We start from the raw sequence: 26753 nt of genomic DNA on the forward strand, positions 1-26753 counted from the left end.
AAAATACATTCTACATGCGCCTACATCTGATACGTTAAGCCTCAATTTATATGGAAGGACGGTATTATACATTGAGCACTGGATAAACTGCAAGTACATGAGCTGATCGCGACTTGCCGAGCATTGCAGTCTGTTGAGCGGGTATTATCCAGTTCCTCTGTCTTTGTTGGTATGTATATGTATTAAAATGCGCAAACAATGCAGCTTCTTCCTCTTACATCTTAAGGCAATTAGTGTTAGCTAGACCTAGGACACAAAACCTACAAAGAAAGTTAGAATAAAACCTACCTCTACCGTGAACTTGTTCCACGAGCTATGAACACGGCAGTACTCGTACCCTTGCTGCAACGCGTGCGTCTGCAATATCACTAGTGGGGTCCAATTATGTCTCTTCGACCCGAAACACGAATGTATGCAAATGACCTCGTTTATGCTCGTTCTCCATAACAGCTTCAACTTAGTCAGCAATCGTCTATAATGGGCAGAATTACTCAGGTCACATCGAATTAGTGTTTCCCAAATTTCCACAATACGAATCAAACGTCCATTTGCGACCCCATATACGTTTAGCAGTCTACTCTTTGATCACCTCAGCGAAATAGGTTCATTTCGCGTCTGCAGAAATGAGCTGGCAGGGATGGGGATCTGCCAATATAGTTTCCCACGTAGAACAGCTTCACATTTCCCGGGATAGACATAAGAAAGACCGTATTCGGGAATTACAGAAAGCAGTCATATAAAAGCTACGACCAGTACTCACAAGCCCAATTTGTCTGTTGTTTCTCTAGAGGCGATAAGGGGTCCCTGGCCTGGCCGGCTCCCCGCGGCCGTGGGTGGTAGCTGATAGCGCGGGGATGTGAGTGTCGGTCATGTGAGGAGTTCCCCTCGCCGCTGAGCCTTCGTCACGGTCAAGGTTCTGTAGCCTGCAGGGCCCGACCGAGCCTTCCAACCCGAAGCGCGATTAGAGCAAGAATTTATTCCATCTTCGATTCTGACCAGCTCCATCAACATTCCCTATCCATCACTGCCGAGTAACGTTGGATCCAAAAGGGCTGAAGTTTCTCGGGCCGTTGCCCCGTCCATGGTGCTGACGCCGCTGTGAGTGTAAACGGGTTCCCGTAAAGATTACTACTTTCCGGAAAGCCGCTACAAAGGCCGCTGTGAATGTAGAGGTGCCATCTCGAATTCTGGCAGCAGTTCGTCTTCACGGCAAGAGTTCGAGAATGAATTGACTCGCTAACAACACGAGGCGGCTTCAGGATGTTTATGTAAATGAGTTCATTACTTACCCCATGTTGTTAAGGACGACAGGTATGAATGTGGCCGATACACTTGGCAAACAATTAGTGCCTCTTTTCAAATATGGCTTCACTGTTAGTATTAATCAAGCCAGGGACTGGAGGAGCATTCAGAAAGGAGGCTGTAAAGGGCACGGCGTTATTGCCAATTATCGTCGCTGAAAAGTCGGCATTTCCGTGCGGCATCTGGGCCGGCGCTTCCCATGTTTATTCGGGACGATATGATTAACTTCATCGTCTGAATGGTAGGCTGCGGCTGGTAAGTCCTGCTACATCAATCGTTAAGTTTACTATCAATCCCGTGCCATTAAAAGTTTCGTTTGTTGTATATTTTGTCCCGCATTGGGTTTGCAAGACCTATAGTAATTCAATTGCCAGCTCTCCAGAAGGCAACGAGACTGTACATTGCTTTATTGGACTGTAAATTTCCGCTCCAGTAGAGAAGTCAATATATTTTCTAAGCAAAACTCACGGCCCAACCAAAAGGAAAAAGCGAAACCCACTTATTTGACAGCCACGAGTTGATAAGTGCATCCTGTAACAGAAGAATATCAAACTATACGCACTCACCTTCGTGTGTTAAAGCCAGAAGTTGTCCTTCCGGGAGTGTGGTGAGTACAGAGGCTGCAGCAGTGATGCTGTAGAGCCGACTGCCTCGTCATCAGTGGGAAATGCACGAATGCAGTCACAGTCAGCAGATTGGGTCCCTTGCCTGGGGCATGATTTACACTAACAGAGCGGGAATGTAATTATGTCTCAAAATGTGTGATTGCCAAATGCATCAAGCGAAGGTGGGTGACGAGGAGGTGTGTGTAATTCCGCATACAAGATTTTAGTGTGCTTCCCCTTAAAACTGCCAATTTCACATTTTGTCACCAAGCTATATGATATCTTTATGAAATATGAGGACATTTAGTGATAGTATACCTCTCTCGTAGTCATACGGAAACAAACTTCCTCCCCATCTACTTCCAATGGTCTAACCGATGCATACATTACCTAGTCGATCCTAACAGTGATGCCTGTGACACCGGCCCCTGTGTGACGTGAACAACTTCATAAATCCTTCTCCGCGGACAGAAATGTATAATAACTCCGATAAGGATACGCCATAAGGTGCGGAGGAAAAGCTGCGTTCTTATAACCCTTGGCTACCCAATGGAATCGATGTAGTGCAATCTGAATGCCGATTGTCTGATTATGTCCCTGCCCCTGGATGGACAAATCGTTATGTTTGAAATGAGACGGTCCACTTGGGGGCCATACATTCCCGGGTTGTGACTTTAAAGTCCTAAAGGGTTCTCTTCGCGTCGCCTCGGAGCTATATTGTGATACTTTTTATTAGGGAAGGCACGAGGTGTACTGGTATTGCTCCCCCGGGTTTTAATAACTAGAATATTCGGTGACAGGCTTTGGAAGTATTATTAGGTCGTGATAAAGTGAAGACTAGGGATAAATAGTATAAAACTGGGAATATTACTCATCAGCTAACGACTGTCTACTAGGCTATTGAGGTCGCGGACGTTTTCCATATTCATGAAGAGTATTTCAACACAGTGTAGACCTGAAAATGTTTCAAAGCTTGTCAATAACTCGCACTCTAGCCTGCACGATTTATTCCAAATAGAATGTTTGTTTATTCTCGGAGTTACAGGCAAAATAAGGGGGAAATTATAAGAATGTCCTATCTAATGTTATTTGAACATAATCAAGTCATTGCACAACAACAAAAACAGGCTTACAATCATCTGCAGTATAGCCTTTACACTTTATTCCGAAAAGAATATTGTTGTTCTCGGAGTTACAGGCAAAATAAGAGGAAATGACCAAAGGAATCCTATCTCATCTTTCTTGAACATGAACATGATCAAGTCATTGCACGTCAACACAAACTGGTTTTGCGCATGTCGATTCATTATAAACCCGTCTAATTTTGTTCCTCACTTCAGTCGAGTGGCCTTATGGCCGTCTCCTAGCCACTCAATCGAACCGCCGTAATATTTCACACGGTGGGCCGTACGTCAGATCCCCGCCGCCCATTCTCTCACCAGATTGTCTCGTGCAGGTGATTCACCGACCAGCGGGGTGAGGCCGCCATTTGTCAACACGACGTTCATCCGGGACATTAACGACGTCACAGTTGGTGACCTACTTCCGTTTCCGCGGTTCATTTTGAGTGCAGACTGAAGGATGTTTCATTTAGTGTTACAGGTACAGTTTTGTAGATTGTACAAGTAGATTTTTGGATTGACCGCACACCAACACTTCTTGTTTACGTTTACTTTTCCGTTATTCTCATGATGTACGTCAGTTGTATTTTTACTCAATATTAGCACGAAATTTTTGCCCGATTCTCAATAAATATACCAAGAAATTGAATGTTATATAGCTAACATTACTGTTGTCTGGAATAGTTGCATCCGGTATAGAGATTCAATGAGATACAAGGCAGAAACTTCACATGTCCAGTAGCATGCAAAGTTTACAGCCCCAAAAGATACTATGAACACGCCAGAGCAGACATGATTTGCCTAACTGTGACGTATCACCCGATCTTCTTTCATTCTCGGTTGCTCTTTGAACGCTACAAACAAAACGATAAAGCCTATCCAATGGCTAGAACTTCCACTTAGCTCAACAAATGATGATTCACAACGGGAAGGCAACAAAAGCGGGCCACAGGTTGAAACCGTTGTGATAAAGTGATATCAACCAGCGCTTGTCTCCGTGGGAGGAAACGCATTAGCAAAATTGTCCGTATCAATTGTGATAGAATTCAGCTAATCCCCTGCTGGGTAGACGGATGGTAACGATATGCAACACTGAAGGGATAGATGGGGCATGGAGAGCCTAGATAGGAAATATTACACAAAATAGAATTATGTGTAAGGCACCTTGTCCGTACGGGGTCATTTACCATATAACGGGGAAGAAAACACCATACAGGATTAGATGGGCGTCTTTCTATCAAAGTTTCTTCCAGGGAAACAGAATAATGATATATAAAGAACTAGAAATCATTGTCAGAGAGAGTTAATTTGACGAAAATGAGGTCGGATGCGAAGTTCTGGCGGATTCAAAGCCGTGGGTTCCTCGAGCCCATAACAGATATAGGCATGTGATGACTGTCTACTCAATGTGGACCAGGTAGTTGGCATGAAATGGAGTTATCTCTCTAAGGAGTTACTTTTATCAACGCAAATCCGATTCAGTGCGGTAATGGCACAAGAGCAATTCCAAGTCCATGCATGACGGTCCTCCGACAGTCTTAATATAGCGACACCTTCAGCCCTAACTGCACTCCATTAAGTGTCGATAGGGACTAGTATTTTCAATGTTCCAAGAAAGGTGATCTCATCTGAGCTCATCACGCCCTTGGCTGCCGTCTTAGGCATCTGAACGTGGCAATTGAATCATCGTTTTAAGGCCTTGTCTTTGTATTTAGATCATGTCGGTTAACATTAACAAATATCTCTGGCCTGACAGTTTGAACGCAAGTGAAACGGCAAGGAAAGGGGTTGTTAATTGCATTTTTGGAATCGACACATAACTTCTCTTGGACACATACAGTCTCTGAAGCGTTGTGTGCGCGTGTTTGTGTGTGTGTGTGTGGGGGGGGGGTCTAATAGAAAGGTAGGCATCAAATAATTTCTAACCTCTAGCCAAATTCTGTATTTCTTATGAAGGGGTGTAAGACAGAGATGTATAATGTGTGATCAAACAAATAACGGATTCGATGAGTTAAAAAGGCACCTTGAAGTTGAATTAAGGAAATAATTGTGTTCGATTTCTCGAGTTGCTGCAAAGGATGAAAATGACTCGATATTCTAATGATGCTCATAAATCATTAGGCCCAACTTAGCTCTAATGCCACTTGAGAGGTTGAAACGACTGACTGAACAGTCGACCAACCAATTGACTAAGTCGATGTCAAAATCGTATCAGAGAAAAATGTAAGATGGGTAAGTCCATATAGTTTAATTTCAGTAGAGGATGCTAAGTGTTAGCATTTTTTTCTATAATAGAAAGAGGTGATTTTTTAATAGAAGGAGGTGATTTTTTATAGTGTAATGTCAAATATATCTGCATATCATTGTCGTTGTAAGACAGTATTGACTTGTCCTGAGTGTGCAGCTATGTTGCTGGACTCAAAGACTCTCCCCTCACCACGGTTCCAAAGCGCACTTCTCTTACGTGCCAACTATTTGCCAACATGATTGATCAGGTGAGTGACCTTTCCCGAGGAGCAGGTTGGAAATGGCGACCTTTTGAACAGAACGATCTGTAAAGGCGGATGAAGTTCACAGCTAACGACGGTTCGGGCGACCTTTCCACTCACCAGCCGAGTGGTAGGGCATACTTGGAGTTCTCCGGTACCTAATTGGCGCCGTTTTTGGATCCCTCAGCTCTCTGCAGATGGCATTAACGACGAAAGTGTCTCGTACAGACGACTCGCAGAGGTTAGTGGCCAGCTAGGACTGTTTCCACACCGCCGCCTGGCTAGACTGAATTGTAGATGAAGCATTCACCATTGCAAAATTCATATATGAATTGAAATATTTGACTTTATGCGCGGTAAAGTCGACTGAAAAAAACTTTTTATCACCTAAAAGTGATGATTATAAACGGCATTTTCCATTCACTCAGAGCAATGCCATACTTAAGTTGTTAGTATGAAGTATAAAGCGTACCCTTGGTGAAATACTTTTGGTAAGATGGGCGCCAATCGTCTGGCCTTTTTTTAGTAAGTTCAAGTTCATAGTGCAATAAGCATTTGGCAGGATGGAGGATCATGAGATGAAGGATGGAGGACCATGAAGAAGGTGGAACAGTTGGTGTACACGATGTTTTACTTAAGTGCAATGAACATTGAATCGCCAGGCCTGAATGAAGGACCTGTAGCAACATTTCAAGTTTCCCAAGACGTTTCTGTTTTGGGCGCCAATTATATGTACGTAAATGTGTTTGTTTCCATCATAAAAAGCCGTGGATGGACCACTATGATGTTTTTTGAAACTGCCAAGACATTTTCAAAAATTGAAACTTGGTATCTCATTGCTTTCCGTTACTTTCTGATTCAGGCACAGTAGACGGATTTTGTCTTTACATGTACATTTACTGATCCTCGGTGATTAGGCGTAGATGCAGTCTGAACATGCCGTCTTGGCTTGCTGATTAAGGCTTACTTTTCCAGTCGTCCGTTGTGTTGAAACAACAAACAGAAACGATACGGAGTTCACTTTCGATCATAGTCACCAGTTTTAGGCCTGACACGTCTGAATGGGTCACTGCACCAAGGACGCCGTGTGCCCTCTCCACCGTCCACTGGCAGTGCGCTATGATGACATACCACCTCCTCAGCACCTCTCTCACCCCAATAAGGGGATATAAACGAGGGTTCAGGAGGTCGTCCTGGTAACACCGGCTCTGCGCATGGTCCGTGTCTCCACTGGCGCCGTACCAGTAATCGCCAACGACTGGAAAGCAAGTAGTGTTGCTGTTAAAGTCTTGATGTATTAACGTAGGTGTGCTCACTGGTTTATTAGCATCCAACTCTTCAGACTTGGCAGCTGTGTGGCATCGATTTTGTGTACTTCTGGAGAGTGTTGCAGCCTGTCTTTACTGATTGACTTATTCTAACTTTCAGTGGCCTTGGGCAGCATGTCATTTAAAGAAAACTCTTGGGGGGAACGTACTAACGAAAATGAGCTTAAGAAATCACTGGCTACACGACAGCCATAGCATAACAAATGGTGAAGGTGTGAATGCCACACGTGAAAAATAATACAGCAAGCATCATTGCGTATGCTAAGTATGATACAAATACTTGTATTACATTTGGGCGGTGTTCAGTGAATAATACATCATTCCCTGTGTAAAGGCACGGATTTAAATCCTTTTCCTGGGTTTAATATCAAGATTGATGTGTTTACATGTAATTGTAAGCTTCTGGAATCGCACAGCATATCAGGCTGACGTGAAATATTCTCACTTGCTATATTATATATTATCTGTACAATAAAAGATTTGCTTCCTGAAAAAGAGATCTTTGGCGGGAGGGGGGATGCAGATAGCTGATGCAAATGATACACTTCTGTTAGCTTTATGTCGGTCTAATGAATAGAGACGATACAAAAACAAGTGCAACCTGTTTCATATTCATAACTATCGATCTGTAATTCCCTTGATAACTTCCCCTAACAATCACGCGTTTCTTTCGTCCCTTGTGGATTAGGATTCAAGGCCAAAGGTATTTGCCCACCCTGGTATAGCTTAGTTACCCCCATTGAGACGCGTTGACGTCTGACGTGTGGGGACTTCAGGCTTGAAACCAACTGCTATCCAGCGATTCATCGTCTTAATCTGATGCTAGCCTGGCATCCATCTCTGTTGTAGCTACAGGGTTTGTTGTAACTCACCTCTGCAAATTTACTACAAGAAGTGTTTGCGGAGGTGACTAAAAGAATGCGGTACTAGAAATGGGTACCAGGCAAATGCGAAGGTGCAGCAGTTGTTTACCAGAGAAACTTTGAATTTTTTAGTAGTTTGAGCTGTGAAAATAGACTTACAACCGTCCCTCAGCGTTAGGGCTTCGCAACTGGGGGAATAAGCCGGATTTGTCACATGCCCTGACCTCTCGCAGAACGTGTTCTTGAGAGATTTCGATCTATTGACAGTGACTTCAGTGGAATTAACCCGATTTCTTAGAAACCGATAGTGAAGATGTAAACAAGGCTAGTGAATGTCTGTATTGGTAGTTCTGAAGTTAAATGAACTACGCACCATAAAAACGAAAGGAAGTCAATGCCCTCCTCACGTAGCTGAGATGGCTAAGTTTTTCATATCCAGTCGTTTGGGAGCTTTACATTCGTCGTAAATGTCTTTCACTATCTTCTGATAGTAGGTGGTAAATAAGACCAAACCAGCGAACAAATGAGATAGCACTGGCTATTTATGACGAGGATTTCTGCTTCCTATCGATTTGCCGGAGCGCTCTAGCTGAGGGTGGTGAATCATCTCTTATGTCCCAGGATATAATGCACGGCTGAGTGTTGTTTCAGTATCTCTATCTGATGAAAGTGTCTTGCTCTAGATATTCTGGACATTTCATAAAAATAAAAGACTATTTATCATGGAAGCTCATCTTTGTTGGTAGTAATCATAGCTGAACTTTCTTCCAACACGAAGGTATACTTACTTATTTGAACCCTTTGCCGTATTCGGAGCATAGGCCACCGATGATCGTCCTCCACTTCACCCGTCTCTGGGTCTTCCTTCTCAGGTCGTGCCAGCCAGTACTGATGCTCCTCATCTCTTCCTCAGTGTCCCTTCTCCAGCTGTTCTTGGGCCTTCCCCGCGCCTCTTTCGTTTGCCCTGTGGGTTTTAGGTCAGGGCCTGTTGTGTTATGCTTGTTGGTGATTTTCTGAGAGTGTGCCCTATCCAGGACCACTTCCTCTTGATGAGGATCTGACTTTCCACTGGCTCTTGTCCTGCTCTTTCCCACAGCTCCAGGTTGCTAATCTTGTCTGACCACTTGATCTTAAAGGTCCTCCGGATCCTCACACAGGTGTTAATGAAAGTTTGTGTCCTGTACTGTGTTGCTTTTGTTGTTCTCCAGGTCTCAGATCCGTAGAGCAGTACTGATTTGACATTAGAGTTCACATCAGAGTATGTATATACGAAGGTATACGCGGATCAAATTTTCAACGACCACAGTCGCTTCCTTCAGGATTAATAATAACAATTAAGGATTGTTGAAATCTCTGAAATCACTTGATTGTGGTGGCAACGTAGAGTACTAATTTTATCCTAGGAGGTCTTGTTTTATCTTTGGTGAATTTTGATTCTGATTATAAAGCTCCCGACTTTCGTCTAAGTGCTGTACCCCACTTAGTCGCTTGGTGGCACTGTCGAATACGTGGCTACGCACTATATAGCTATGTATAAGGCAATTTCGAAACCGCCAAAGAAAAGAAGGGTCTAATTGTAGGTGAGAAAATCGGAAACGGCGTGCTAAAAGCGACATCTTTTGAACATCTAAGTATGTGCAGCCATTTCGACACCTTGAAAACACCCCTATCAAACGGATTATACCAACCAGTGCCATAGGACAGTTTCGCTGACCTGGGTATCCCATGAGTATCATGACTCCCATGAAGTAGAAGTAGAATTATTGTATTGTCAAAAGTGTCAATTCACATGGCGTGCTTTTCCAATGGGTCAAACGACAGTGACATACTATAGTTTCTTTTTTTGCGATCCTTTCGTATGGCTATTTTCGTACACCAAGCTACTCCCAAAGCTGGCATGTAGAAAGTGCGGGTGTCTCGGCGTACATACACGCATGTTGGATGTATCTGTCTAATGCTTAATATATCTGTCTATATATACTCAGGTCTTCCTAATATACCTGCCCCTAAATAGGTGCACTCTATTCTGGTGGTGTCCTTTTCGGAGGATGTCTGTGCAATAGATTATTGAGCGTGATTCAGAAGTCAAACATTTGTCAAAAGCCGAGATAAATATAGTACAGGTCCGTCACAATGTGAGCCTTGAGGGCGGTGACCTCATTGCGATCACGCTGTGATCCAAACTTTGTCAGATCATCCAAACAATTTCATTGCTAAAAAACAATGTTTTTAACATATCAAGGATTACACAAAGTCTTCTTCATTGGACACGTTTCTTGACATCCATCATAGAAAATCACGCAGTCATTGGAAAGACTTTCGACATTTGGCAGTTTATTATTCTTCGCAACAGTGGATTGGTATAGGGAATCAAAATATCTGGATTTACATATCCAGGTACCATATGATTTAGTTTCATGATGAAGTCGGGTACTTTCGTTCAACACAAGCAAATATTTTCAGAAATCTCAGTCGGTGTGAGCTACATTTGCTCGTGTTGAAAGAAAGTATCAAACTATATCATGGAATGGACAAACACAGATGAGCTTTCATGCTAATAGAAAAGTAGCAGATTTGATTTAGGTTGAGTTACAGAAGCTGGAAAGATAAACACACAGGAACATGAAGAAGCTTCCAAAGAATTTGCAAATATATTTGATTTGTCTTTTAATTTCAATAATTTCCAACGCCCGTAACGAATAGCAATGATCACGTTATCACCAATCATCACAGGTATAATTGGCGGTGATAAATCATTTAAGGACACTGCGACCGGAAATTACGGAGAATCCCGACATAGCGATTAGCGGGCGTGTTTGTCTGTGCGTGGCACGGGCAGCTGTCATATCCATCACCTCCTGGAACCGGGCGGCCCCTGTACACTTCCAGGAAAATAAAATGGTGGGCTTCCGTCTGTTCCTTGTCTTCTGCGTCTTATGTGCCGTGGAACCTGCTGAGCTTACAGATACAAACACGAGAGGTGAGAATAACTGGATTTGTTACGTGTATTTCTAGAGGCCGCCATGTCTGTGTGTGTATCGATTTATCTGAGTGTTAAGATATCCGTTAAGAAGCGGAGCAAATTGGTGGCAGGCATTATACTGGTGCTAAGTCCTTTGCATATCCGATACATTCTTCTTCTACGGGATGACAGCACTCGTCATTAATGGCGTTTCATTTATAATCAGAAATAACGACGCTGTTATCACGTATGTCGGGTTCAACAGAAGGATCATATCTTTATGATAGAAATACCTGAATGCTGGCCCCTTTCACTTATTGCAGTAGTACGTGATTCCAGATTTAGATTCACAATCAATACTTTTACCGCACCGCGTAATTAAAGGTATATTTTATTCACATTAAGGCCCGGAGATAAAAAGATACATGGTTAAAGGGATTAGAATCATCCGAGATGATAGCAATGACCACAATGGTCAAACGTCGCTGAGCCTTCATGTGATCTCAGCTTGTGAGGAAATACAGGAAATTGGAAAAGATATAGTCAGTCCTAACCATGAAGAAGTGGGCCTGTTAGGCATTCCAGGGAAATATATGGCCATGATAGATTTTGGCCAAAGGCAAGATTGGGAAAGGAAACGTTACGATCGCTTGTGGATTTTTTACGACCTTCTCCCGGCGCCAACTTGGCTAGGTTGTTACATACACGATAAATTACTTCGGCCACTCTGATGGTCTAACCGCTGATGAATCGTTAGACCAGATAAGCTTTTAGTTCCAGGGCAAGGCGACCTTGGATATTTGTGATTAAGGTCGAGGAAGACGTGAGTTGCGTTCCTAACTCGTGTTTGTTTTGACCATGGTACGTGATACGGTAGAGGTGATACTGAGAAGGTATCAGATATTTCGGTGGTTATCTTCGGGAAACTTCAATGGCGCATGCACAGAGATTGATATCTTTTATGTGATATTTTACTGCCCAGACTCAAATTCACCTCGTAGTTGTCAGGGAATAACGACTTACAATCTAATTGATAATAAAAGCCAGGAATGCAAATAGAAGCCAGGAAATATATAGACATAAACATTTTATTCACATGAATAGTATCTTTTTCATAGACACAGCACCCTTCATGGCAATGACGTCATACTGATCTTTGCAAAACGCACAGACGACATGTGTGCGCCTAACGTAACGTCCGAGATGACGTCATTCATAACCAGGAAGTTAATAATATCTCCTCGGTCACGCTGGATGTAGTCTGTTGTCTGTGTCCTTAGGCTACATGTAGCAGATTGCACCCCAGATACAGATATAGATGGACTACCCCTGGGGGAATTGCCATGGAGCAAATCTATAAAATTACTTATGAACAGACACACGTCTAATGCGTAACTGGGGAATCTGTACATGGGCAATGTTGGTACATTCGTCATGAGCACTGACAAAGTGACCTCCACTAACCGGGTGTCTAATACCTGTCACTTTCCAACACAGTGTGATCGAGAGGATTGTGTATTCTATAGCTAGAGCACCCCCGCCCCCTTTTCATCAGTTATCCGCAGTTTAGATGTGCAGTGATGTATCGTTTTGGGGATCTCTTTGGACACATCTTTTCAAGGTGCATGCGGTGGATATATGTGACTTGGTGGAATTATGTTAGTAGATATTTTTACATGTACATAGAAGCAAGGAGGTTTAAAAAAAGACTTTTTAAACCTCCTTGATAGAAGTGATAAAAAAATTACAATAAATGTAATGGGGACGTCATGACGGTGCGCCACGCATTTAATTCTTATCGCACACAAATGGAATTGATAACGGAAAATTTCGCGAAACAGAAACAGATAACATGGATGAAACCATGTTCGCCTTACTGTTTCCACAGATGACGTTGCTGAAGATGACGGAGTCCAGGTCCTGGAGCAAGTCGTGCGTTACCTGAACCCTAAAAGTCGACGGTCAATCGAAGAGGTAAGGAGCATTTTTAGAGGGTTACATTGGGGAAGGACAGGTTTTTCATTAAATCAGTGATTCTGTGCTACAATATTAGTAATCTTTTGAAATAGTAAAACAAGATTCAGACTATGTATAGATCAAGCGCGTGACTGATTTGTTTGATGACAGGAGACAAGCGAACGGTGCACGGCGAGCGGGTCCTACTGCTCCTGGTGCCTGTGTAAGTGCTGCAGCGGGAGATGTCTGGAGGACAACACGTAAGTTTGGTCTATACTTTTGCAGCGTATAGACGTGTGGTGAGAAAGTTTAACGTTGCAACACATAAGGTAGGACACATAAAGCCCTGGCAGCTCCAGGAGGACCTTTTTGTTTGTAATAACATATAGATTAAGTTAACGTTGATTAGACATTAGTGTTATAAATTATACTAAACATTGCTTTACTCTTAGTCTTACTTTGAGACTGTAACGTTACATGCAATTAGCATTCGGGGATGATTTTTTTAATAAACACATTGACGTTTTAATTGTAAAGGCTACTGTATTAGATCACGCATCAGCAAATACGCCCTCTTTAGGTTAGTCAACAAACAGTTCTGATGGCTCAAAACCAAGCATACATGTAGTTTAAAATGTTTGGTTGAAGTTTATCCTAAGCGTGGCTGGTTTTATCTCATTTGTCGATGATCTGTTTTAGGATGGGACTGGGGTTCGCCAGCAGGTGTGTTCCCTGGACCCAGTGTCTGGAGCAGGCGGCCAGAAACCCCAACATCTACTGCAGACGGACCAGACTGTGACAGGAAAACGTGCATACCTTACCGCACCACAGGCGGCAGTTAGGGTTGTCTGGGTGGTGGTTACAGCGTAATGCTCGCTCGTTAAAATTTAGATATCATATTCCCTTGCGAATGTAAATTGGGAGTTACTAGTGAAGCAGCGACACCTGGCGGGATTACAGAATACTGCCATGGAACACAAATTCTATCCGGCTTTAAATTACGGGTGATCAGAATGTAACACCGTTTAGATCTGCCAGTGCCAAAAAGTCCCAATATAACTTTGATTCACTCACACAGCATCGAATTGACATCAAGGCGATAATAGTTTGAAGATGAAGATTGAACAGTAAAGCATCATGCTGCCATACTAAGTTACAAGAATTCATTAAACTTTATTGCAATCGCCATAGTATCAAGTAATAGTGACAAACTTGATGGCGCTGATTGAAAGTAAGATTCAAAAGTACTTCTACTCTCTGAGAGAGTTATCAACCTGTAGAGAGGGACGTTGCTGCTTGAAACGAGAACTGATTAAGGTTTTAGTCTCTGACTTCTCCTTTGTCCGACAATTATGTGACCAAGTAAAAAGTGGCAATAAAATGACTTACTTCATACGCTACTAACTTTCTCTTCATCACTTAGGCTTCAGAAACCAAGTGCTGAACACCTCTTATTTTATAAAGAGGAAAATAATGAATAGACTTTCCACGTTACTAAGACAATTGCCGAAAGGTGCCTTGAGTGTCTTCAATAGTTTTTCACCATCAAGGTCTTATAAAAAAATATTGATGCTGGTATGTATCCCTACAAGTTGGTGAAGTGATATCATGACTGCAACAACTTGAGCTCTGATGAACGGCGTGTTTGAAACGCGGAAAAACTATAATGACAAACGTTCCACAGTTTAATAGACACAGTATTTCCAGACAATGTTCTACCGTTATAATCTCTCTATATCTTTGCATAGTAAGTTAGTTACTAGACAGAGCCTTTCTGGACAACGCGTTATAGTTAGAGACTCTTTAAATAATACTTCACAGCTAGGTAGAGTCTCTCCAGACCTGGAACAGCTTCCTCTGCTCGCTGACTAAAGTAACCACACCCGACAAGTCTTCCGATCCATCAGGGAGGCGAAGATATCGACATTTGTTGATATTTTTCCAGTATTCTTCCGCGGGCAAAATTTCAGTTTTCTCGTTCCTGTCAATGTTCCTGAACCGAAGCCTCCGTTTCCGCCTGAGTTCCCTCTCCCTGCGCCTTTCCTCGTCGTCCTGCCCCTCGGCTTGCTCGTCGAACTGCCCTGACGCTATCTGCTCCAGAATGTTGTCATCTGAGTCGTCGTGTAACATGCTGTCCAGTCGCTTCAGGAAGTCGTCCTTCTTCTGTAGGAGGCCGGCGCTGGCGACTCGACTCCGCTCTAACATCTTCTTGCGTTGATCTTCAAACCTCTGCTTGCGCTCACGATCTTCCTCCATTGCCAACTCGACCATGGGTCCGGACAGGTACTTCGTCTTCCCTTCAGAGGTCCGCAGCTTGGCGGGCGCCGAAACTGGCTCAGGACGAGCCGCTGGCGGGAGATCGGTGGGGGAAACTGCCGCACTGACGGGCAAAGACCAAGACAAGCCGGCAGGCAGATTGTTGCTCTTGTTGGAAGACAGGCCAGCAGGCGTATTGTTACTCCTGCTAGCTGTCATGTTCAGGCCGGTGGGCGTGTTTTCGAACCGACTGGGAGACAGGCTGACAGACGTCATGCCGCTCCGGTCGGCAGACAGGCCGGCTGACGCGTTGCTCCGCCGGCTCGACGCTGGCGCAGACTTGGGCGGTTTGCGATAAGTTGGCTGGGCGACGTCAACCAAGGCATTGGTAGCCGACTTGGGCCGCTTTCTTGGTAGTTGCGGCGCCGCTGGAGAACACAAGAGTTTGGACGATGCCGCTTCACTGCGAGGAGTTTCCACATCATAACGGCTGTAACAATTTTTACGAGACGATTTTTGTAACTCAGATCTTCTGAGCGTCTCCAGTTCGTCTTCTGTCAACCTAGACGTCTGGCGGGACAGCTTCTCCCGGAGAGTCTTGAACCGAATGACCAGCAGTTTCTCACTCACGTCCATCATACGCAATACGTACGCGCTCTCTGCGTTCAGCATGTGCTTCCTGTGGTCCAGCAGACGGTCCTCCTTAGTGTTCAGTCTCAGGGCGGACAGCGTGAAGTTGTCCTTTCTCACCCCCTTTCTGCGTTTGGTTTGGTCCACAGCTTCTTCCCCCATCGTCTCGGAGATCAGGACACCACAGACGGTATTCTCAGGCTGATCTGGAAATGGCGTAAACACTCATGGTGAGAACTTTGAAGTGCTACTTACGACACAATGTATATAAAGGATTCTAAGTACTTCTGGTACCTGTGATCAACAAGCCGGGCCTCAACAAACACTCATTAAGGTTAAAGTAGTAAGAACAGTAATTATCCTGTGAAGAAGGAAACCTTTTGAGCCTTATAATTAAGAACGCGTTGTTGTTCTGCCAGTTCTGGACTAGAAAGAATCAAGGGCTCCTGGAGAGGGAGGCTTAGGCTAAAAAGGTTGGTCTATTATGACTTAACTATATCTCAATGGCCTTGTAGATATGATTCTGTCACGGTTTTGTGTGGAACTTGCTGTTGATTTGTATCACTTTTAACAAACAGTTTAGCATGATACACTGACATCGATGGACCATATGTCACCAGAGAAAAATGCACAAACTCAACTGGAAACTGAACACGTGATCCTTTAATGAGATTACAGCCAACGGTCCGTGCGTCCCTCTTGTTCTCTCCCCGGGATCCGTGACCGTGCTGTGACTGTGTACACAAGAAGCCGTGACCTGTGCACAACGTGTACACAAGAATCCCTTACCTGTGCACACACCGCCACACCTCGCATACAAGTCTCTCTCCCCTGACAGTTGTTATTTGTAAGTGCTGACTGGGAACAAAGCCCGCCAGCCGGGATGTTTGTTTAAAGCTCGCATAACTCCTAAACGTCGTGACGCGCGACCCAGCAACATGATTACATGAGGAGGAAACAGATTGTACGGGGGCTCAGGTAAAACTATAACTGACAGTGAATCCAGTGAATCAACCCTGGCCTGAAGTATCATTAGTCAGACCACACGGTGATGATGACAGTATTAAATTTTTTTTTTATTTATTTATTGGTTTGGCTGTTCAGCACGCACAGCCAGGGCGGCCGAACTTTATCTCCAAGCAGAGCTTTGGTCGCGGAGATATACAATTTACTAGTGGTCAGGTTGCCGGTAAAATTAAAGAACCTGACCACTACTATATCTCCGCGAGTCAACCTCTGCTTGTAGAATAGCCCAACGAGCCTGTGACTATCACAAACCGACGACGAAAACAGAGACAATACATATGGAATTTGACAAGTACAGGATAATCATGAATAATAATAAGCAGTCTATTGAAAATAGAATCTGTGGTTTTCGTTTCAGGGATGGCTGTCAGTGTATTTCAAATGGCCGAGCATAGCAATCCCTCTGAACCGCAGACGTGTGAAGTGACCGTACAGTAGAACCTGTGGGTACATTACATACTCCACTGCGCGTACGTGTTAGGCGTATATGGAATAGGTATTAATAATCTGGTGTATTTTGCAGCCAGTAGGTACCCAAAGTATGAGTAATGAGGCTGTTTAACGTGGTCGAGGCACCTCCTCGAGCACGGGACCCCCGTTTTACGTCCCTCCCGGAAGACGATTTCGTGAAAACTTCGTGAGGCTACAGCAATCCGGACGTCCTTGGTTGGTCCCCCATCCAAGCACTGTCCGGACCGCGCGTTGCTTAACTTCCGAGATCGAGGGATCGGGTGTGCCAACGCGCCACGCGGCCGTATTAACCTATATTGGAACAGACACTAAAGAGACGATATGTGGACCAAGCTTATTCAAAGCGTACTTAAAATGTAGCCGTTTTTTCCATTTGACATTGAAACTGTGTTTGTGTCTGTTTGTGGATGTGTATATGAGTGTTTGTCTGTCTGTCTGCATCTCTCTCTCTCTCTCTCTCTCTCTCTCTGTGTGTGTGTGTGTGTGTGTGTATGTGTGTTTGTTTGTCGTTTGCTTGTGTTTCATGAGTATGGATGTATGGGTTTGTATCTTTTTGGATTTGCCCATTTCAATAATAGACCCCGGCCCCGGGTTTGTGCAGCAGAAAAGAGACCGGAGACAAAATCACAAAAAAATTACTCACATACACGTGCATTACGCTTCTTACAGCTATCTTATAGGATGATGTAGCTTGAGACACTTGTCTGACAATGTCTTGCACCGTAGCACAACCAAACCAAGGGACGCTAACACAATCAGCGAAGGATAACCAGATGGTAACCTCTTATAACAAAAGATGGGGTAGGCGTCTTGATACATATATTGCTATTTCCTATTGACTAAAAGACTATAACACACAGACAGAATATTTGGCAATACTTCCAACAAGTAATAAGATATGGAGATGATATTTACCGTGATCGGGCCAGGTCTCTGACGGTAAGAAGGATGTTACTTCCCGAAGTGAGGTAGCCCTGCCGTGTTCACCTGTCTCCACTGCACCGTCCTGGTCTGTACCTGTGGCACTCTCCGGCTCACCGAGCGTACCTATCCGGCCACGTTACCATAGAGAGCTCACAAGGAAGGTGGACCTGCTGTCCTTATCAACTGTCAATCACAGGAAAGCTGGTCCGTGATTGGTCGCGGGTACGTTTGTTCTATGACGTAACCGTCGTCCTTGGTGTCGCCGGTCGGTGCATGCCTGACACTTACCGCCGGTTTAACAGACTAGCGAGCGGACAGAGTAAACTATCCCAGACGGTAGCGCGGAGACCGGCTATTCAGCATGCCTGGCCCTTTTCAGTCTCTAAGTAGGGCCGCGTTTCCGCACATTCACGCACTTTGTAATAACGATAAAGCCATGAATTATTGAGGCGTTCCGCTTGGATAACAATGACCTTATTTGCAGGTGGATTTTTCTCATTACAGCATTAAGCCATAATTTTCCGCCCTGGCTCTACAAGAACGTGGCGTATTCATCACCATGGTAACCAGCATGCCACACTAAAGGTGGTATCTCACTGCACTTGGGGCACCGGTGCGGCACTACGGGGTTCGAAAGATTACTCAACAAATTTCAGAGATACAGAACAAATTTTCGCACGTTTTGTGTAGTTTGTTGTCTTCTATAAGTCATATTTTTACGTATTACGCAATATTTAAATCATAAAAAATCGGCGAAAATAACACAACACTGCGGGAGTGAACGAACCTTGCAGTGCCGCGTCGGTGCCCCAATTGCAGTGAGATGCCACCTTAAGTACCCGTGCGGCTGTAGGAAGCACGTTAAGGCGACATGAAGTTCCTTATTTTCTCATGTATTATACTTAAGACAGTATACAAATAAAACATAGCGTTTAGATGACGTTATGATTACGTGTATGTACAGCTGCGAAAGAATTCACGGTCAAACATGTCATCGCCGTGTCTTTGTTTGACTGTGGCAGCTTTCTAATCGGATTCAAAGTCCAACAAGTGCTTAAAACATGATAATGTAATGTAAATCTTGATAAATTACACCATGATTTATGACCTATCAGATCGGTAGGTGGAGTAATATTGACTAGTACATGTACAAACAGACGGCCTGTCGTGGCGTTGAGCGGTAATGCTACTTTGAGCAAACATAGTCTCGTTAAATGTCGTTCCAGACCTGATGCCTTTTCTCAGCCGCCACAAAAGCACATGATACAATCCATTAAACTTCCGCGGACAGACAACCGCCCTTAAGAGCACTATTATAAGGGATATAGTATCCTAGCAAGTCCCTGTTTTTTTTAGAACTTTACTACAACTAGACTGTTTCATCGAAAGGTACCATGACGAAATAGGGTACTGGGTTAACAAATATTGACAATGTCTTAAGGTTCAGATTGATATGAAATCTAGGTAAGGGTGCCAATCTAACAACTGACAAACATCCAGATGATCGTTTGGACAAAGAAGTGAGAAAACCGGGTTGCTCAAGCTACAAATTAATGACCAAATTCGCAAAACTACAGATGATACTCATCCTTGACGTACAAATAACAGACAAGAAGTGAAGTGTACATGAGCGCAAGTGTCACTTCATACGGGTATCCACTGTGTTACACGGGCTCCTATTGCGGCGCCTAATAATAGTTTGTTGTCATGTCAACTCGCAATAATGTTTAGACCTTGTACTTGTGTCGTGCCTGGCAAACAAACAAATTCTCACTACGAATAAGTGCACATGTCAAAAGACAAAGTTTATTGCACGAGAATTGTCATGGGTAGAATTTAATAAAATACACATACGTAGCCAACATAGTGATATACAGCGGAATACATACTGAATGCACTGCCATTAAGAAACCCCATGGCTGTTACCTCACTTTAAAATGTTCCGAATAGTCAGAAAATTAGTTTCTTTACCGTTAGATTCTGTTCAAGCTTGTTTTCAGCCTTCTACGATACAATGCTAGCTAGCTATATATAGCGGGCCCACGGGCCGGGCACTCTGTACAGTCTAAAAACAGGGACACTCTACGGCTGACTGCAGTACTGCAGTCCATGCTCTTTGCAGAACTAGTACATGTATATGCAGATACTTGGCGCGGTCCACAAGGGAGACACCCCACGGCCAACTGAAGTACTGCAACTAGAGTTTTTAGAAAACGTAATGCATTTTGCAGTTTCGGTGCTTCAAACTTATTTCCTGCTGCCAACGATGGAAGCCTACTACTGACGTTGATGAATGTTGTCCTTTAAACGTTGATGATCAGGTAAGTACTGCGTTATTGTATGGTTCGCATAAAGCCTATCGTGCTGTATTTAACGTCATATAAAGGCGAGAGCTTGTAGGGGCATTGGGCACTTCAAAGATAGCACATGTATCAAAATGAAGTACAATGGATTATTTTGTGTCTCGTTGGGCTGGCATCCAGTCTACTATAGTCTCAAAACTATTTTTTTTCACTGTTTAAACCTGTTTTCACACCCATTTTCAGCCGTCTACGACCCCAAGAAAAGCTAACACAACCTGCACGGTTCAAAAGAGACACCTTACAGCAGGCTGCAGTACTGCACCCAAAACTCTCAGAGAAGTTTGTTTGTCGTTCATAACTGCAATTATAATTCCCCTAAAGTGACGCTAATAATCACACAAATCTAAGAAACTGCGTTTAGCCCTCTCTTAGATTCAAAGAGGTTGATTTTTGATGACAGCAACGTTCGTTGTGTTTTAGTCGACAATCCGTCATACTGTGCTTTTTCCTAATAGCAGGATAATCAGGGCAAGGAAATTTAAACTTTGACCTTCTCATCTGAGGTACCTAGAAAAGGTCATATACTGCCCTGATTACCCTGCTTCCCGTACAGGGCAACATATGACCGCTTGTCGATCTAAAACCCATGTGTCTTTACTTTCGTTGAAAACACCTTCTTCAAACCAAAGTTTTGGTGTAAAAGAATGTTTGATTCAGCTTCATTAGTTTGTATGACTGTAGAGTCATTTGAGCACTTAGATAGCGTAAATAACTACGTTTATGACAAACTTTGGTTGCAGTACTTCAGTCAGCCGTAGAGTGTCTCTTTTGAACCGTGCCGACAGCGTCAAAATATCCAAGATGGTGGAGTGAAATGTATTGTTTACGTTCCATCGCTTCCAAGACAGGTGACTAACCCCGTTTAAGGCCATGGATCACGTAAATATCTGTCTAAGGCGATGAACAAGGTACTGTACTTTTGTATGGTCTACTTAAAACCTACGGTGCGTTATTTAATTGCTGCCCCTGCCGATGAAAGTTCAAGAGGGAGGGGGGCGTTCAAATTTAGTTCGGCTAAATTTTCCCGAGCCTGGTACAAGCTGATCGTTAGCTTCCAGGGATCTAGTCGGGACTGGGAATGGTACCCGTCCGACGGGAAAATTGGACGGGGGCGTGATTCAGAAATATCGGTGGTTTGAAAAAGCATTGGGCTCCAATATATTACAACATTTTATTACATGCATTACTACAACTAGTAACGTTACAAGTCGGCATGGCATGTAACGCTATACTTCTTATGATCTTAAAGCATATGTATGGAGGTTTTGAGCTTACACTTCTAATCTTAAAGCTGATTGTTTGTAAGGGTCCATATGTTTGATGTGGTACTCATAACTTGATAGTATACTAGCTATAGTAACGTTGATGTTAGCTAAAGTAAAAGAAGTAAAAAATGTCTCGTTAGAACAATAGCTGGAATAGAAGAACAGTATTGGTTGACACACAAACTAGAGTTTTAATATTTTCCCTCATGTCAAACAGACATTTTGAGCATGACATCATTTGGCTGGAAGAGAAAAGTCGGGGAAAACGTCACTAAACCTCCCTCAGCGTTCAGTCCGGGGGAACAGCTGGAAGATGAACACGAGGTGAGTCCTCCAATAGTACTACTACTAGTACTAGTACTACACATAGTAATGGAATAATAATTAAAGGTTAATGACCCGCCCCGAGGTGTATATGGTGTCATAACGCCTGGTCCTTTGCTATAACCACCTCATAAAACCATTTATTCATTAAACCGGTTTTATTCGGTGGAGTGGTTATAGCAAAGGACCAGGCGTTATGACACCATGTACACTGAGGAACAGGTGGGTCATTAACGTTATTATCATATAGCCTACCCAAACTTGCGATGACGCATAGATCCCTTGTTACTATACGTGTGAATTCCTTTGTCGAATTTGTGACAATTCACATTTGTTCTTTGGTACATACATTTGTAAGGAGATTATAGACTGCATTTTGAAACCAAAATTTCCACAGAAAATATTCGGAACATATTGCAGTCTTTGGCTTTTTAGAACAACAAAGCTCATTATCAATGTTAACAGAAGGAGCCAATCCACCTTGCAGTCTGTACTTATTCCCTCTGCTCTGGCATATGTTTGGCTCCTTTTGATTGGCCAATGCCTGCATATACCTTACTTTCTTGTGTGTATCGCTCCTTCTGATTGGTCAAAATGAATCGACACCGGCACTGGTGTCGATTTGCATCGACACCGGCACCATTGTCGATGCAAATTGACACCGGTGCCGGTGTCGATTCATTCTGACCAATCAGAGGAGTCATACACACTGGCCTGGCCGGAATCTACGTGTTATGGTGTCATAACCAACGTGGAACGGGGCCTCCTGATTGGTCCGCGGTGCCTGGCTATATGATAATGATGTATAAAACCTCATCTTGACCATTACAATGGTACCAGGTTGTACAATCAATATTACAACTGCACGCAGGAATCCTGCACCCATGCATAAAAAATCATCGCAATTCGTTCAGGAGATACAGTGCCGGAAATGCCCCTTCCACACACTCCATGCTACTGAAAACTATGATGTACAAAACTAAATCTTGACCATCACAATGAAAGTTAATGTAAGTACAATGGTATCATGTTGTACAATATTATATGGTGTTGTTTGATACAATCACAAAGTAGTGCGGTACTACATTATAGAATGTGTAATATGTTGTACATCTGAATGAAAAGATATTGTATGATATTAAATGTCACCTTCACCTTAAAAAGTCAATTGTAGGCCATGCAGACAGCAACTGTCTGACTACCACTGTCTTCCGAGACAGATGGAGCCAACACAACAGATATGGTATAGCATGGTATTGTATGCATTAATATGGATTGGCATAGTATGGCAAAGTACAATATAATGATACATTATGTGATATTTGATGTATGATATGATATGATATGATATGATATGATATGATATGATATGATATGATATGATATGATATGATATGATATGATATGATATGATATGATATGATATGATATGATATGATATGATATGATATGATATGATATGATATGATATGATATGATATGATATGATATGATGGACCCAGGTGGACCCAGATGAGGTAGACTGGCTCCATGCTGTGAAGATCCGGAGGTCAGCAGATGGACTGTTGGAGGATCCTGTCACCAAGGCACACAGGCTGAGGCAGGAGGGGTGTCTACTGGCCGAGAGTCAGAGGTACAGCTTCAACTGTTTCATTTTTCTACTTCTGCTGTGTCCTGGACAATACCCGCCAAAACCCTATGTAGGGTACCTATTAGGGCTGGGTACTGGTATGGTGCAGGTACTGGTACAAAATCGTTTTTTCTTATTGGACCGGTCCAGAAAAAACGGATTTAAAAAAATTTGGTGGACCCGATGTTGGACCTATTGGAAACTGAACTGATTATATGATTACTAGTAGGCATTCACACGTTTTGGGGGTTTACCGGTTGAGGAAAATAACAAGAGCGAAGTAGAGTATAGTCTATAGTCATTTCTACCAAGTTTTACAGTCAATAGTACAGAGACAGTTAGTCTTGTAAGATTTTAAAACGCCAGTGGGAGTTCAATACTCCACAAAACTGATGTCTTTGTAGCAAAATGACAATTGTTTTGAGTATCGTCCATTCACAAGTTGTCACATACTGAATCAGGTCCAGGTTCAGGTCCAAACCTAGTACCTATGTACAGGAAGGATTTCACTGTGTCAGGCTTACTGGAGGTACAATCACAACTTAGATCAAATGTGCAGTGCAATTTTGAAAAATTCAGGGCAGAAAAAAAGATACTCAAGTTCCACTGTTAGGTAGTCTCCTGGCTGAGAGTCAAAGGTACAGTTACAGCTGTTTCATTTTTCTCCTTTTCTCCTGGACAAGACCCCCTTGGTAAGTATCTACAGGATAACTGTCAGGATACATCATAGAGATGTAATCACAAAATATCAATCTTGCAGGGCAATTTTGAAAAAATTCAGTGCAGAAAAAAAGATGCCAAAAGCCCCACTGTTATGTCACTATCTCTACATATGTAGCCAGCCCTGTCTTGAAGGAGTACCACAATGAATATGTTATGGCAGACTGCTCCATACTTTGTTATAGGAAATGTCTTTGATACTCTAAATCAGGTGTAGTTGTATGACTATGAGTAGGTTCATTGATTGTCTGTTTGATTACAGATACTGGGAAGCCATCAGAAGGTGGGAGGATGCTCTGGAACTCACACCGGATGATGCGATGCTGCATGAGATGAAAGCCCAGGTCAGGATGTCAAATCTTTATCAATAATTTTTTATCAATAAATTTTTTGATGAGCCACATTGGGGTCAGGCATAGATTGAGGACTTGCTACATGCTTCATTTCAACACTCATACTGATAAGTGAGCTTTTATTCATAACTGAACGACGCACTTTGTTTTGTAATTGTTTTGTAAAGCTTAAATTTTTGATGGTTCTCCCTGCTGCCTAACCATGTAACCAATAGAGAATTGGTAACCAAGTGGCTACATCAGCGTGCTTTATCATAAATCTCCCAGCCATAAAACTTTGTTGTTACAATCTGTTCAGCAAAGTTAATGTTAGTGCCTGCTTGGCTTGGAGTCCTTGTATTATAATTGGCATTAATGTAATAACTCCTGTCATCCCCAGGCGTACATGGAGGTGCATGAAGTCTTCCCAGCAGTCCAGGCTGCAGAGAAAGCGGTGACCTCTGACCCAAGATGGTGGGTGGCGTACCAGACTCTGGGAAGGGCACAACTTGGACTTGGGGACCTCAAACTCGTAAGGAGCACAACTTCGTTCATGTTTATAAAAAAAATGCATGCCTAGCCTCTAACCATTTCCTGTATTTTTCCATTTTTATTTTAAAAAGTTTTAAAATTTTTCTTTCTTACTTTTTCCCTATCTAGTTTTATTGTATGTACATTTCCATTATACTTGATATGTTGGCCATCAATTTGCAATGTTGACAAGGTTTTATTTGCTGACAAGGTTTTATAAAGATATGTCAAACAACTTTAAGTACTGAATGTATCTTGATGGTCTGGTCAGTAGATCTACAAATGTACTATTGAATTAGTGCCAACTACAAACTGAATATCAACTGTGGGGTTTAGAAATCCAGTTGTTTAAATGTTTTAATGACTTCCAAATGTTTCTTTTTTCTTTCCAGTCAATTTCCAGCTTTTCAAAAGCCATTCATCTCAACCCTGCCTGCAGCAAGGAATTGTGGGAAGACGACCTTAAATGGGCGTGCTCCCTGTTGGAGGAAAAGAGAGAACTAGAGAGAAAGGCAGAAGAGGAGGAAACAGAAGCTACTGCTGGGGTTTCTGGTGAACTGGACACTGAGCATGATGTAAGGGTGACAGTTGGAAACCATTTTACTGTTGGTAGAGAGGAGAGAAGAACTAACATGGCAACAGTTACTGTTGGAGTAACAGAGTCACATGTACGGTGTAGGGCAGTGCTGCATAGGACAACTACCTAGGAATGGACTTGTATGATAAATGTGCATTGTGCTTATGATCAAGAGTATGTGCGATGTACTAGTTCACGGATAGGAGCATATTTTATTTTTGAATTATCTTACTTTAAACAATGTACATACATTTTCTTTTTGTCAACCAAGTTTAACCAATTTTTTTCATGAAAAGAAGCAGAGCACCTATCAAATATCCTTAACAAACATATCAACTCTGCAAATTGATTGTGTGAGAAATACAGAATAAATGCATTTGCACATAGTTTCATTCTGTCCTAGAAGTCATCATGACTGTATTAGATATATGTTCAAGAGGGATACTTTGAGATCCACAGGACAATATTTTATTTAGATAACTGCTGAGACAATGTCTTTTTTTTAAGAGTGTAAGAAAGGATAGCAATCCATAGATAGTGTTTGTTGTAAAACTCATCCATGTTTAGGCATACATATACAGGTTGTACTTTCAGGACGACTACTGGTATCCACAGTTTCCTGACCCTCCCCTCGCTGTCGGTGAAGCACCTGGTACTGAAGACACCGACACACCTGTCATGGACAGGTATCAGACACACCTGCGCAGGTTTCAGAGTAGGTGTAGGGCAGGAACAACAGAGAGATGACACCACCCTGTAGCAGTGATGGTTAGACCACTAGTCTGAGACCTACATGTATAATAGCTACGTGTATTTCATGATTTTTTTTCTATTACAAGGAAATGGTCTTATCATACTGGTCAATGTGAACTTGGTGTAAATAGACTACTTAAGTAAAAAAAAAAGAAACCCATGGGTAGGAACAACGGAGAGATGACAACACCCTATAGCAGTGATGCCACTTACATGGACACCTTTGGTCAGAACTGACTATTCTGGGACCTACATGTATTTTATGATTTTTTTTTTTTAGTACAACAAGAATAGCCCCTAGCATACTAATCAGTGTTAAGCTAAT

The 26753-nt window shown here is 42.8% G+C and overlaps 4 protein-coding genes across 10 annotated transcripts in view; 2 read left to right on the forward strand and 2 right to left on the reverse strand.

The window, feature by feature from the left end:
• Window positions 1-2164, reverse strand: part of LOC118432023 (pregnancy-specific beta-1-glycoprotein 5-like) — a 24865-nt gene extending 22701 nt beyond the window's left edge. Inside the window, exon 1 of the mRNA XM_035843508.1 lies at window positions 1869-2164. The gene's annotated coding sequence lies outside the window, so the exon portion shown is untranslated. The remainder of the gene's footprint in view (window positions 1-1868) is intronic.
• The window catches only part of LOC118432046, a 26886-nt gene extending 12860 nt beyond the window's left edge, over window positions 1-14026 (forward strand). For 4 of the 5 annotated variants that reach the window (XM_035843551.1, XM_035843550.1, XM_035843552.1 and 1 more), the window contains exons 4-6: window positions 12559-12644; window positions 12798-12886; window positions 13326-14026. In XM_035843551.1, coding sequence (XP_035699444.1) covers window positions 12559-12644; window positions 12798-12886; window positions 13326-13425 — 275 coding nt within the window. In that variant the 3' untranslated portion in view covers window positions 13426-14026. Of the gene's footprint in view, window positions 1-10504; window positions 10689-12558; window positions 12645-12797; window positions 12887-13325 lie in introns of those variants that run through there. The other variant, XM_035843548.1, reaches the window with a different exon arrangement.
• A 116-nt stretch (window positions 14027-14142) lies between these two features.
• LOC118432029 lies at window positions 14143-18504 on the reverse strand. The gene is made up of 2 exons (XM_035843527.1): window positions 17925-18504; window positions 14143-15718 (listed from the first exon to the last, which is right to left on the reverse strand). The coding sequence occupies exon 2, from the start codon at window positions 15672-15674 to the stop codon at window positions 14448-14450; it is 1227 nt and encodes a 408-aa protein (XP_035699420.1). The 5' UTR covers window positions 15675-15718; window positions 17925-18504; the 3' UTR covers window positions 14143-14447.
• A 2494-nt stretch (window positions 18505-20998) lies between these two features.
• LOC118432039 (tetratricopeptide repeat protein 33-like) lies at window positions 20999-26580 on the forward strand. Of its 3 annotated transcripts, none has more exons than XM_035843542.1 (7): window positions 20999-21175; window positions 21779-21885; window positions 23388-23518; window positions 24498-24579; window positions 24968-25099; window positions 25491-25673; window positions 26270-26580. In XM_035843542.1, exons 2-7 carry the CDS (start codon window positions 21790-21792, stop codon window positions 26420-26422), a joined length of 777 nt encoding a protein of 258 aa, XP_035699435.1. In that variant the 5' UTR covers window positions 20999-21175; window positions 21779-21789; the 3' UTR covers window positions 26423-26580. The 3 variants fall into 3 exon arrangements, with proteins under 3 accessions (XP_035699435.1, XP_035699434.1, XP_035699433.1); XM_035843541.1 differs by having other exon boundaries at window positions 21029-21204; XM_035843540.1 differs by having other exon boundaries at window positions 21065-21144.
• Window positions 26581-26753: the final 173 nt, after the last annotated feature.

The sequence above is a fragment of the Branchiostoma floridae genome, chromosome 15 (assembly GCF_000003815.2).
Source record: "Branchiostoma floridae strain S238N-H82 chromosome 15, Bfl_VNyyK, whole genome shotgun sequence".
NCBI lineage: Eukaryota > Metazoa > Chordata > Leptocardii > Amphioxiformes > Branchiostomatidae > Branchiostoma > Branchiostoma floridae.